General features: G+C 39.3%; 1 protein-coding gene across 1 annotated transcript; it reads left to right on the forward strand.

Moving 5' to 3' along the window:
• Positions 1–1,230: 1,230 nt before the first annotated feature.
• On the forward strand, positions 1,231–8,123 carry adora1b (adenosine A1 receptor b). Its single transcript, XM_028453974.1, has 2 exons — positions 1,231–2,301; positions 6,075–8,123. Exons 1-2 carry the CDS (start codon positions 1,961–1,963, stop codon positions 6,856–6,858), a joined length of 1,125 nt encoding a protein of 374 aa, XP_028309775.1. The 5' UTR covers positions 1,231–1,960; the 3' UTR covers positions 6,859–8,123.
• The last annotated feature ends 5,804 nt before the right edge of the window (positions 8,124–13,927 follow it).

Here is a 13,927-nt window from a genome sequence, read left to right on the forward strand (position 1 = left end):
ACATATCTAAGAGTAGAAGGCAGCCAGAAACAAAGTATTAGCAGACTCTGCCCGCCGCCAACACTTCCGGATAGAAAAAAAGTACTGCGATTCAATTGTCAGAAAATCGATATCAACCGTGCAAGCGACCTCTTAACTTTTAAGAGGTCTCTTACTAGCCAGATATAGCTATGTATACGTTACATATTTGTGCCTATGTGTGTAAACCTATGCTCATGTATGTCTATTATATGTATATATGCGCAGCATGTACAGTATGTGCATGCAGTATATGTCTGCTGTATTAGGTTGCATAATGTATGTGTATCTGGGTCGGCCTTCAGATTAGACAACCCAGGCGGCCACCTAGGCCACCACCTGCTGCAGGAGCGCCAAATTGCCCCCCTCCCCGAAAAAAAATATAATTATATATATATATATTATCAGGTCTATTATCAGGTATAATACATCATATCATTATATAAAGTAGAAATTTCATTGTACTGAAACTTTTACATTTTAAATTGTACTGTTTTGCATTGCTTTTGGATTTTGCACCATTGTATTTGCTGTTCCCACAGGTTATTTGCACTACACCTGTAGGTGTTATATTGTATTGTAGTGTATTATTGAATTTTTTTAAATAGGCTGTATTTCTTTTCAACGGCTCGTTGTGTCACAGAATTGCATTATTTTGTCTTGATATTTAAAATAAATAGTAATGTGTGCATACTGTACAGATGTTTTTTTAAAGTTCAAATATTTGTGTGGGGGAGGATTGCACTATAGCCTATGGGCAGTGTTTCCCAACCTTGTTTGTCCAGTGTACCCCTTATCTTTTCTGTCTTAAGGCGAGTACCCCTTTATTTTGTTATTTTGTGTCAGAAGGCTCATCTGAAAGCTTCACTCATATTTTTCTGTTTCGACCATTTTAGGTGTTGATCTTCACCTTTTTTTAAAAATGTATTTTAAAGAGTTGTGCCACAATTTATTATCGATAGATAAAGAAAATGTCTGTGAGCAAGCGGAAATTTGTCTCGTCTTTTTCGAAAAATAAATTGAGAAATGTTTCTGTGTACCCCCTGAGGTGTGCTGAAGTACCCCTAAGGGTACACGTACCCCTGGCTGGGAACCACTGGCATCGGGAATCGAATGAGCTAAAGCTGCTATATACTGTATACACTTATGTGTAGATGTGTATGTGCCTTTCCTGAGGTGCTTCACACAGCACAATGGGTAAAGTCCACCACCACCAGCAGCAGCAGTAGCAGCAGCTGAGCTGAGGGCGTGGGAGAAATGCATAAAGTGTGACTGTAAATTACCTCTGCTCCACTTCCTTGGGACGGTCCCGCAGGAGAATCTGTGACCGCATTTGTGCCGGAATTTGAAAATCACGACCGTCAAAAATCCAGCATCAACAGAAGCCAGTGAGCACCAATAACAGATATACAGTAGTGGCTTATTTTAGTGGAACGGGCGCGTCGAGGACGGGTGAGGAGAGGAAGCTGCTGCGCCTTCATCCACAGCCTGCTTTCTGTTTTTTTTCTTTTTTCTTATTAGCTGTGTTAAACCATGCTTTGTTTTGGTGGAAAAATACAAACACGCGGTATAGTGAGCAGTCAGCACTCTCTTGGATTAACCGGAGCGCACGGAAAGCGATGGTGGAGCAGGTGCATCCATCCAAGTGGAGGCGCAGGGGCGACACGCAGCGCAGCATCAGCCGTTGGAGGAAAACACCTGAGAGTGTTTGTGTGAGCTGAGCTGAGCTGAGCTGCTGGTGGTGGTGATGGTGGTGGTGATGGTTCTCTGTCCACTTCACCATGCCTGGTCGGTGCTGACCCTCAGGATGAGATCCAGGTCAACCTGACGGACGGGCGCCTTATTTCCAAACCAACACAGTGAGATAGAAAGATTTTTTTTTGTTTGTTTTTTGTCTGAAGTCTAATTCTCTCCAAGGACGTTTTCTGGTCTGCAGGGAGGGATGCCCGGGGCACTTTTATCCACCCAGTCCCTGTACATCGGGATGGAGGTGCTGATAGCCGTGGCGTCAGTCATCGGGAACGTGATGGTGGTTTGGGCCGTGAAGATTAACAAGTCGCTGAGAGACACCACGTTTTGTTTCGTCGTGTCTTTGGCTCTGGCGGATATCGCGGTGGGAGCCCTCGTCATCCCTTTGGCCATCACTATCAGCATCGGACTTCAGACTCACTTTTACAGCTGCCTGCTGGTGGCGTGCACGGTGCTGGTGCTCACGCAAAGTTCAATCTTGGCTCTGCTGGCTATTGCTATCGACCGCTATCTCAGGGTCAAGATCCCAACCAGGTAAAGAAGTTTCACACAAAGTAACACATTTTATGATGTTTAAAAAAAAAAAAAAAAAAAAAAAAATCAATAATGGTGATAATGGAGCTGATGGGATGGATTCAGAGGTGGACTGGCCTGCTGGCATACCGAGTTTTGTTTCTTGTTTTTTTTATTTTATTTTATTTATTTCATTTTTTTTTTTTTTTGACGAGTGAGTGGAGGCAGACATGGTGACATGTAGCCAAAATTGGCCCAAAAGTGGCAAAAACGTGGCAAGAAAAGAGTGAAAGGTGACTAAAATTGACCAAAAGCTAGGACTGGGCGATATGGTCCTAAACTCATATCTCGGTATTTTTTTCTCAAAGTGCAGATATACGATAAAAATCTCAATAATTTTTTTTTTTTAAAATTTGCAACAAAAAAGGCTAAATGTAGGGGGAAAAGGAAATAAGTGGTATTTATTGGGCAAAAGTTAGCTTATTTGGATGAAAAGTGGCCAAAAAATTAAAGAAAGAAAAAAAATTGGGTAAGTGTCAAAAATAATTTGCAAAAATGGCCAAAAAATAGGAAAAAGTGTTAAAAGAGGCAAAAATGGGACAAATGAAGTTGCAAAATGGCCAAAGGAAAAAGGGACTTAAAAATGTCCTCTTTTTAGGTTTTCTGGGGGAATAATAATTAAAATGAAGACATAAAGAGCCACATGTTGAGCACCATTGACCTAATAACACCTTACATGGTGTCGCTGATAATGTAGTGGACAAGTCTGGACACAAAATGCCAGGTGTGAATTTTGGTCCCAGTCCACCCCTGGATGTGACTGTCCTCAGCACTTGTTTTTCCCTCACAGGAATCATCCCTCTTGTGTATTTGAATGGCCAGTGCAATCATGACAGCCCTATACAGAGCATGGCTGCTCTTCCCAAAGCTCCCCATCTGTCCTCTTCATTCTCAGCATGTGTGAAACAGCAGTGGCTAGATTTACTGTCATTCTGCACAGCTACTACCAAGCCTTTGTCACACCACGTGAAACACAAGCTAAAGCAGTGCATGGTGAAAGGCTGCAAAGATAAGATACCAATGTGCAGCTGTTGCATTGTCTGGGAAATGTGTAATACAGTGTTTCTCAAATGAGGGTACGCGTACTCCTAGGGGTACGCGATGGCACTACAGGGGGTAATTGAGAGAGAGAGAGAGAGAGAGATTGGAAAATTAAGAAATGAAAGCATTAAAAATATGAGGTTATAGTGTTTATTTTGAGTTAAAATTGATAATCATACTAAATGTTATCAGCAACTCACAAAATGACAACAAAAACACACAAAATAAGAGAAAAAAATATACTGAATAATAAAAATATACTGAATAATAAAAAGAACAGATAAAAAAAACAACCAAATACAAAAATAACAGAGAAATATACAAAATGACACCAAAAATACACACAATGAGATATAATAATTTAAATAATACCAACAACACACAAAATTATACCAAAAAACACACAAAAATGATCTTGATTAGAACATGAACTGAAAATACAGGGGTCAGTCTTGGTCCCACACCAAGTGGGAGTGACAGAAAAACTATAGAAATAAATCTATTCAGGAGGCACTAAACACAGCTTCATTCCACTTACTTACAAAATGAGATTTTTTTAAATATGTGTTATCACTCATTAATTCCGTCATATCCATAGTAAAATGTTGTAGTCGGTCAAATGGGGTACTTGGATTCAGAAATAAGAGAAAGGGGGTACTTGAGCCAGAAAAGTTTGAGAACCAGTGGTCTAGTACAGCTGATCCTATCTTTTTTCATCCTGTGTTTCCCCTTTTGCATTGTTGTCAAATCATTTGGACTCCGTCTTCATAATTTCAGATGCTTTTTCATTTGTGGAACAGCGGGCTCTCCCAAACCCCTAAATGTGTCTCAAACATTGGTTCCCTAAGGCGTAATCTACAAATTCCAAACAGTGAGTGTAATTTAAAGTGTGATTTCACTTCCAAATTCTGAAAAAAGCCTAAGAATTCCTGATTATATTTTAATTTATTGTTAAATCTTTCCAAGTACCCCCTCCAATGTGTTCCTGTACCCCATGGGGTACACGTACCCCTGTTTGGGAACCACTGGTCAAATATTATAATCTCCTGTTTGAGTGTTGCAGGACTTTGCCTTGTGTTTTTAGTCTTATCCTGTATTAAACAATGAGGTCGCAGAGAATTGTTGCAGCTTATGAACAGACACAATGCTGCCCTGAATTATTCGTTTTCAAGAGAGAAAATACACGAAAAACCCTAATAAATGTAAATCAGTCTACAAGGAGCTGATGCTTCTCTCGACTTCCTGCTACTTTGATTACATGTCAGTACTTTCCACAAAGAAACCCGACTCTCAGCATCAGAATAATGATTTTTCAATGCCGGCCTTCTTACACAGTCCTAACTTAGCACACGTGCCCAATCGATGCAAATCCTGCACAGGCCCCAGTGACAGCTAAATGAAAGCATGTTGTATTTGCTTCTGGCTGTACTTCCCCAAAGGTCAGACCCCAGTAATGCATACAATGCCTTTATCAGACTAAAAATAACTGTGCATTGCTCTGCATGCTTTTAATGTGCAACAGATCAGACAGCGGTTTTCATTTCAGCCTCTGGGCATCTATTATTTCCTGTTTGCATGACAGGGTTTTAGGCAGAGGAAATTGTACACAAGACCTACAAAAAATACTCAAGTACAAGTAAAAAGTAGCTCAATTAAATAGTACTAAAAGTAAAAGTTACTAGTTACTTTCACCTCCCACGTTTTTTTTTTTTTGGTAATAAATTCCCAAGGTTTCCTTGCAAACAGCAAACATCTCATGTATAAACTTAAAAAGGAAAAAGTTTAAATCTTGCACAATTGGAACTTAATTCATTTTCCACAAAGACATCTGTATAAAATATAAGGTTTTCCAAAATGTAAATTTTTTTTAACACCAAAATAACACCAATGAAGTCAATTCAAAATAAAAATATTCTCAGACTCTAAGTATAGCTAAATTTAAACTCTAAAACTGAGAAAATAACCGACACTCAATGCTGTTTTGGCGGCGTGCATTACGTTTAATCTGATTGGTCGGCTATGATGTGATGCATTTGATTGTTGTCTGGTCATTTAATATCTGTTGATCTTTTAAAATGTATTTAAGTACAAGTACAATTACTGGTTTAGAAATGTACTTAAAAAAAAGGACAAGTACACATAAAAGCAACTTAATTACAGTAACGTGAGTACTCAGTATCCCCAGAACATTAGCATCCAATCCAATGACAGTCAGCTAGTTTAGTCTGTAATATGTATATATTATGTTTATATATTCTGTTTTTATTGTGCAATGTCCTTTCTTGCCACATTTACAGTCCCATGTATGTATATATCTTCTATTTTTTATTATACAGTTTTATTTTATTTATCTGCTACTGTAACTGTGCAAATGTCCCCTTGACTAATTAAGGTAATCTGATCTTATCTTATTTCTCTAGAGTTATCATATCATGTGCAGTTTGGGTGCTAGAAGAAGCAGAGCTGCAATTTTTTACCTGTAAGGTTTGCATAGAAAATATTGCCCCCTGTACTGAGTACAATAGTGTGTGTTGTCAAGAGGCATCTGTTTGAAAAGATGTGTGTGTATCACACCTTTTGTCTGCCTAGAGACACTGACAAAATGAGAAATGAAATAACAGAGAGTGTGGTTTCCTGGCAGGCTTACGCTAAAGGAAAGTGCTGACTTGTAGCTGTGTTGTCTGCCTCTGTAGGTACAGGCTAGTTGTGACCCCCCGGCGAGCAGGACTGGCCGTGGTGATATGTTGGACTGTGGCGTTCATCGTGGGACTCACGCCCATGCTAGGCTGGAACAACCTGAGTCGCCTCCAGCAGAACGGCTCCATCGGCTCTGACCTCATCATCACCTGCCAGTTTGAAAACGTCATCAGCATGGACTACATGGTCTACTTTAACTTTTTCGGCTGGGTGCTGCCACCCCTGTTGTTCATGCTGGTCATCTATGCAGAGATCTTCTACATGATCCACAAGCAGCTCAACAGCAAGAAGTTCACCACCAGTCACACAGACCCCAACAAGTACTATGACAAGGAGCTGAATCTGGCAAAGTCTCTGGCTCTCGTTCTTTTTCTCTTTGCAATCAGCTGGCTTCCCCTCCACATCATCAACTGCATCACACTTTTCTGCCCTGAATGTGACAAACCCATAGTTCTGCTTTACATCGCCATCCTGCTAACCCACGGCAATTCTGCTGTCAATCCGATTGTCTACGCTTTCCGCATAAAGAAGTTTCATTCAGCTTTTCAGAAAATCTGGCAACAATATTTCTGCTGCAAAGACACGCCAGTGCTGGAAATTCAACCCAGTGACAGGAAAGAGATGCCAACCCTTGACCCACAACAGCTCATGCGAACACAAGCCGCACTACAAATTCTGAAACGTGAACCATCACAAGAGCAGATTCGGCCTGAGCAACAGACTGAAGTGCCCCGGCAACCAAAAGAACACCCACCTTTACTGGAACAGAACACAGTGTAGGGTGAGGAACAGTTGGAGAATGCACAAGTATTGGTTCTCTCCTCATCTGAATGTAATCCAATGAGAAGCACAAACTGCGACACAGGGCTATAATGCTTCAGTAAATGATGTGTCTTATCACTGGAAGGGAATATGTCTCATTGCAGGAGGAGTGTATTTATCGAAAGGTTGGTTAAAAGCAAAAAAAAAAAAAAAAAAAGGCAACAAGGGTAACTATAAACTTGCAATAATGGATGTCTTTTAGACACCCACGACTGTTTATGTTAATTCATCCTAGTATCAGATTGAAGCATTGGGCGGGGACTTTACAAACTGTGCAAGATAAGTTATTTCGGGATGCCAGTATTACTGTCATGATGCCTAAACCTTCATCACACATGTTGAAACTGACACTGGCTGAATTTTTGAATGTAATATCATGAATATGAGACACTCTGCACCACATCCCTGATTCCTCAACTCTTCTTTAGTTTAAAAAAGAGACACAATTAAGGAAGTATGTTTTTGTGCTCCAGTGGAATAGATTTGTAACTTCAGAACTCCTCGTTGCTGGATCCGAGTTCTTTTGAGGTCCAGGAGCACTGAGATGGAGAGGGATAAGGGACAAACAGATGGAAGGATTGAAAGGTTTTAACCTTTAAAAGCAGTCTGCAGGAGATGAAGCTGTAGGTCGACAGCTACTCACAAGGAAGAAACAGCAGATGCGCTTAGAGCATCTTTATATCTCAAAACTAGCTGGTGATGAAAGTGCTTTCCTTCTTTCTTCTTTTTTTGCTTTACACAGTGATGAAACCATCTTCTTAGCATGCCACCAGAAGCGGTGGCCTCCAGGGAACTATTAAGAATTTGAATCATTATGGACTGTGCCAATTCACTGACCTAGAAATGACAACCAGAAGATTGTGTGGCCACACTATCTTGTCAAGATTTTTGGTACCATGAGAAATGAGACAACTGAAGATAAATGTTGCTATATTTAAGTCCACTAACCTAAAAACAATGTGTGAGAATGTAACTTAGTTTTTAAAGCTCTGCCTGAGACGACTCTTACAATCTTTCAGGTGAGATTAAAGCCTTTTTCTTTTAGTGACCCAACAAACATCTCAGGCAGGAATCAATGGAGAATGCTTGAATACAAAGAAAGTGTGGAGAGGAACGTTGAATCAATCAGTCTCTGAATTACATTTTGTTTACATGGTAAAGATGGATTGTACATACATTAAGTTAAGAAAAATGTGAATAAATGTCTAGTACTTTGGAAAGGTGATGCTGTTTTAAATCTTGGTTACAAAACACTGTAAGAAATACAGATTTTTATATTTTAAATGCTTAAATGACTGAACAGGATCAAACAAGCATTTATTTTTGACACCAGCACTGCAGTCATTTATTAAAGCATCGGCTGCTCATCTGGGTGACATGCTTCATATTTTAATTATTCTGTTGTCCTTTAACTGAAAGAGTGTTTTGGTTTGGGTTTTCTTGTCTGGCTGCTTTTCAGCTTCAAGCATGCTAAAAGCAGAAACTATTTACTGAAATGAAGATAACAAACAAGAAGTGCAGGAAAACAATCAGATGTTTTTACTTTAGCATTGAGCAACACAATTCCAAAGGTTGCTTTCGTCTCTGAGGAAATGAGCAGATCATTTCAGTCACAGTAATGAACGATAATGAATATGAGCATTTTGGAGCATTCAGCCTACAATCATTGGTCCCAAGAGGATGCATGCACCTATATATACAGTAATTGAAACCCCAAGTATTAAGCGTTTGGCTTGTTCCACCCTTTGGTGAACGGAAATGCAGGTTCAAATTCTGACGCACATTGCTCTTATCAATTATTTTTTTCTTGTAAAAAGTCAGCACATTTTTGGTGCTGACTGAAGACACACTGAATTACAACCGTGTACTCATTGGAATGACGGTCGTTCTGACAGAAGCATTGGACAAGTTCTACTTGTTCAGTCTTCTAGAGGAGTCAACACTCCCCATGTTATGTGTATTCCACAGGAATCTGCATTTAGAGCTTCTGATAGCTTGACTTTTGGTTGAAACCTTACTGCAGCACAGCAGTTCTATCAAGGTACTCGGAAATAAAGCCGAGTAAGGCTGCAAGCAGCTGTTAGATAACAGTGGGGAAATGTCAAAGCTCCAACCCCCCAGTATTCCTCTCTGCGAGGTGCTTTGATATTTGGAGATGTACAAAGTTGCTGAGTATATCACATAATCCGGCTGAGGATTGCTTGCTTGCTGTGTCTACAAGGTCTCCACCTCGCAGGCTGTCGAGTCTTGACAGACTTGTTTCTATCCCTCTCTCAGACCAAATGCACATCTGGAATCCTGCAGAAGGGTTACCAGAAGAAATCAATTAAGTCCATACTGAAAAATATGTTTGAGTGGCGCTTCTTATCAGATTGAATTTCAGGTGCAGAGAGAATCCAGAATGGAGCAAGAGAGAGACAAAGAAGGACAGGAAATACAGGGCAGAGCTACAAAGGTGACCTTTCCCTGCTTTCACTTTCACTTCTGTCCTCAGGGCTATATTGTGTCAACCACAGAACCTTGTAGATAGGTACAGAAAGGGACTTTGTTTTTACACAGTTCATCTTTGTCCTCCGATTAAACTCCAGACAAGTCAGAATTCCATGTTAAATTACTCTTGCTCGTCATGTTAAATATCATACAGGTTAATTTCGGTGCTTTAAAAAAAAAACAAAATCAATGGAACCATCACAAACCATGTGCAGTTATGTTAAAGTCACCTGAATGGTGAACATTTGCTTGATCACAAAGGAACCCCTATTCCTCTAAGCCTGCCATCTTGTAAAAAGCAATGGTTTACATTGATGTTTCTGCCTGGTGGTTTGTTTTTAGCTCAATAAAAGCTCTGTATTTACTGAATCTTCAACTAAAGCTGAGTTGTAAAGACTCCCTGAACCATCAATAGAGCAGGCTGAGGGAAGAATAGAGGGCATGATATTTATGTCTCTGCAAAGAGCTTTTTCCATTAAATATGAAGGAGGGTTTGATCTACCTATGGGCTCTGATAAGACATTGAACATCTTAGCCCCCATCTTAGTATGGTATGTCTTCATAGCATCAACTCTTAACTCAGATCAATAGAAACTGATAGTGTGTGCATAAAACAAGGTATCATTAAGTCATGACGGCATTTATAGTGCCTTGTTGTTATGCACTGTGACACAAAGTTAATTGTTAGCTATGTTCCGCATGTGTAACTTTAAGCAATCAATCATAAAGAAGAAGGGCACTGATTCTGAATCCGTGTACCCTTCGTTCTATGGTTATTCCGTTTTAAAACCAATGAAAATAAAAAAGTGTGGTTATATTGTTTAACTGTTTGTTTAAAACCAAAACAGAAATACAGAAAAACCAAACAAGCAGCGTTCTATGGTTTAAAATTAAATCTTCTGTTTGTGTGATATTTGGGTGTTTATATGGAAACTAGGACGAGAGATTCATGTTTTAATCTCACCACACAGAGGGGTCCAACAGACAGACGGACTTTTACTCTGCTATTTTGATATAAAATTATCTTGTAGCTTGTTGTCCACCTCACACTGATGGCAAAGAGGCGTAATTTGTGTGTCGATGACGTTTTGTTAAAGAGTTATTGATGCTGGAATCTGTGAATATCTGACAACTTTACCGAACAGTGTTATGGTCCAAATAGTATCCAGATAAACTGGTGACTGGGCAGACTTTTGCTCCCGGACAAAAAAGGAGCAACGCATGAGTCACATTACAGGTGAAATGAAATAATATTAACACATAAATAAATCAAAACCAAAAAATGGATGTTACGTAAAACATGCACATGAAATGTGATTAAAGGAACCAGAGGCGGCGTAATGATTCTACTGGTGCTCCTTGTTTCTTGTGATCAACTTCCATGTGTGTTGACACTGGTTTAGCTGGTAGTGTCTAGTGGTTTTATAACGTGCAAAATAAATATTTTAACTGCTCTCAAAAAAGCTTTAATTGTTTTTGCAAAAGTGTCAAATCGTAGAAGTTCCTTTACACCAGCCTCACAGTCGATAGTCAGTCACCAGTTTATTTTGATACTATTTAGACCATAACACCACAAAACAAAACAAACGTAAGCAGCTTTTTACAAGCTAAAATGTCCACAGACTGCATGAAAACAGTGCAGGACCAGAAAACTGCTGAAATAAATCCTAAACAGTCCTATAAGCCTTTTCACACTCTGGAACTGCGCATGCGTGACCTAGGAGGGTCATAAGTCGAGTGGGATAAAAACGTAAACAAGGTTGTTCACTCTGTTGATATTTCCAACTTCACAGTGTTAGTAATGTTATTCCAAAGATTGTTAGTGTTTTAATAGTGTTTATATTATTAATATTACACATATCTGAACTCTAGGAGAGGCCAGGGTTTTCTGCTGATGCCACTTTTGGCCGATTCGAGCACTTTTAAAAACTGATGGGAGCAGCTCAGCAGCAGTATTGAAGCAAGGGCAGTCCCCTCGCTTCCACCCCAGGTGAATGAAAATACCGACTACCTGGGTCTCCAGCGGGCAGACTTCGGACTATACTCGGGAATGATGCATGTATCCGAGCACTTTTGTAAAACCGATGGGAGAAGCGTATCAAAGCGACAGACCTCCGCTTCCACACTTCTCTCCCATTGATGGGACTTTCTGAACAACAAGCCCCAACTTCCATGGTCTCCAGCCGACTCTAGCCGGGAACGACGCACATATTCGGACTAAGGGATACCATGGCTCGTGTGCAGCATTAGCTGGCAGCTAACTCGGTCTTTCTGCCTGGGAGACCGATACTACGTTTACGCGAAAAATGTGTCAAGAAATCAGTGCTTCAAAGGGTAAAATAATCTAAATCTCTGTCAGACTCGCTGTCAGCCAAGGCGAGTTTATCCTTCTTGACCACTGAATGCATGCGCGACAACTGAACGTTCCGAGAGTGTGAAAAGACATATTGTGTGAGGGGACCTAGGGAGGGAAACGAGGTGCAGCGGACTTCAGTTCTAGCTCTTATTTCCCCGTAAATATTCAAATATGTCACAAACGGAACAAGTTTTTCTTAAAAAAAAGGAAAAAAACGAAACGGATGATAATCTGGTTTTTTTTGGTTTTAAATCAGTAAAACAAAAATAACCACACAGTTTATTTGTTATTTTGATTTGGTTTTAAAATGAATTAACCAAAGAACTGCTTTTCCTGGGAGACCGTTGTTGTCAGAGTCATCTGTGATTTCATCCAGCAGTGTAGTTGGCAACATGGCTAAGGAGAGCCTGCATCCAAAATGATGAGCACAATGAAAGAAGTGAGAATGCTAATTTTAAGCAGATGGTAGATTAGCATCTGGCACCATAGGAGCTCGACCATTTGGAATGAGATTTAGTCACATTACAATCAAACAACAGAAAATGTGAAATTGTGCTACAGAAATGTAATTCTATGATAACAAGAGTATTAACAATGGGGAAAAAAAACTTATAGTTGATCTTTATTCAAACAATGTCTCTTACAAAGCCTTAGAGCAGAGATGGGAAACTCAATAAAATGTGATTGTATCTGATCCGAGGGCCACATTATCAACATGTCAGGCTCAGCATTTAAAATATTGACTGAATCAATAATAAATTAATACAGGGGTAGGGGGAGGGTTTTGTTTTGTTTTTGTTATTGTAGTCATTTTGTGTGTTTTGAGTCCTTGTGTTTTTGTTATTTTTTGTGTATTTTTCTGCATTTATGTTGTCAATTTCTATGTTTTTTGGGTTACTTTCTGTATTTTTGTTCTTGTTTTCTGTATTTTGTGTAATTTTGTTGATGGTTTGTGTCTTTGGAGCTGTTCTGTAATTTTTTGTATTGTCATGATCATTTTGTTTGTTTAAGTGGTTTCTTTTTTGTCATTTTGTGTTTTTGTGTACTTTGTGCATTTCGCTGTTGATTTGTGTGTTTTTGGAGTTATTTTTTGTACTATATTGGGCTTTATACAACTTCTTGAAATACAATTTTTGGGGTTTTGTTTTGGGGGCCACATAAAACTAGACCATGGGTCAGTTGCCTATGTCTGCCTTAGAGTAATAGCTATGCACTTGAAAACCAAGTATTGGGGTGCTACAAATAAAACAATCTATTTTCTTATTACAATCAATTATTCAAAAAATCAGACTTACAAAATTAGAACAACATCAATATTTAATTACCCCATATGAAATAATCCAATCTTTGCCCCAGGAGGTGAATGGAAACCAAGCATTAAGGCAAAGATGTAAACGCGTGGGTTGCTTCTTGAGTGAACCCCATTATAAACCAAGCCAACAAATCTCTCCAAAGATTCATCATGAAGGAGGTTTATGTGGAGCAGATTGAGTGATAATGGTTTCCAGCTTTGTTGTATTATTCACTTCCTAGGGTCAATGAGACATTCTTCACAGAAAGCATATGACAGCTGCTGAACATCAGTCTAACTATGACAGTCCCTGTAAAACACTGCCCCCTGCTGCTCAGCATCACTTAAATATCACATTTTATTCAAGGTATTTAAAGCCTCAGGTAATCTGGATCACATCTGGCTCAGTTACCCTGCAGGATTTCGTGGAGCCATAGAGGGAGTTTTTTCCCCTAAAACGCTTTGTCTTTATGAAAAAAAGAAACACAAATAGGCTGGGCAGATCTGTCATCAGGGTCCCAATCCAAAATGATTTAGATGTTTCCCTGCTCCAACACACCTGGATGTATGGGAAAAGTGTAATTACAAAGCTCCGGGGATTTACTAATAATATTCTAATTCCTACAAATCAGGTGTAGAAGCAGGAAGTAACAAGAGTTCAGAAACCTCCCCAAATTATGGAAGCATATCTACCAAATCTCCTCTTTGACATATATTGGGAGTTTGAATGATCGTGATCATTCAAACTTTAAAGGCTTGAAATAAATTTCTATCCCCATTAATAATCATGTAGTACAAATGTACGGGCTCCAACATTTTTTTTTTTTTAATAATTTTTTAAATCGTGATGAAATGCATAATCCCAATACAATCCAAATTAAATTTAGTGG

Source organism: Gouania willdenowi, chromosome 7 (assembly GCF_900634775.1).
Source record: "Gouania willdenowi chromosome 7, fGouWil2.1, whole genome shotgun sequence".
Taxonomy (NCBI): Eukaryota; Metazoa; Chordata; class Actinopteri; order Blenniiformes; family Gobiesocidae; genus Gouania; species Gouania willdenowi.

Coding starts and splice junctions, on each gene's coding strand:
- adora1b (XM_028453974.1), top strand. CDS start 1,961: ATGCCCGGGGCACTTTTATCCACCCAGTCCCTGTACATCGGGATGGAG. Junction 2,302..6,074: donor AGGGTCAAGATCCCAACCAG/GTAAAGAAGTTT, acceptor CTGCCTCTGTAG/GTACAGGCTAGTTGTGACCC.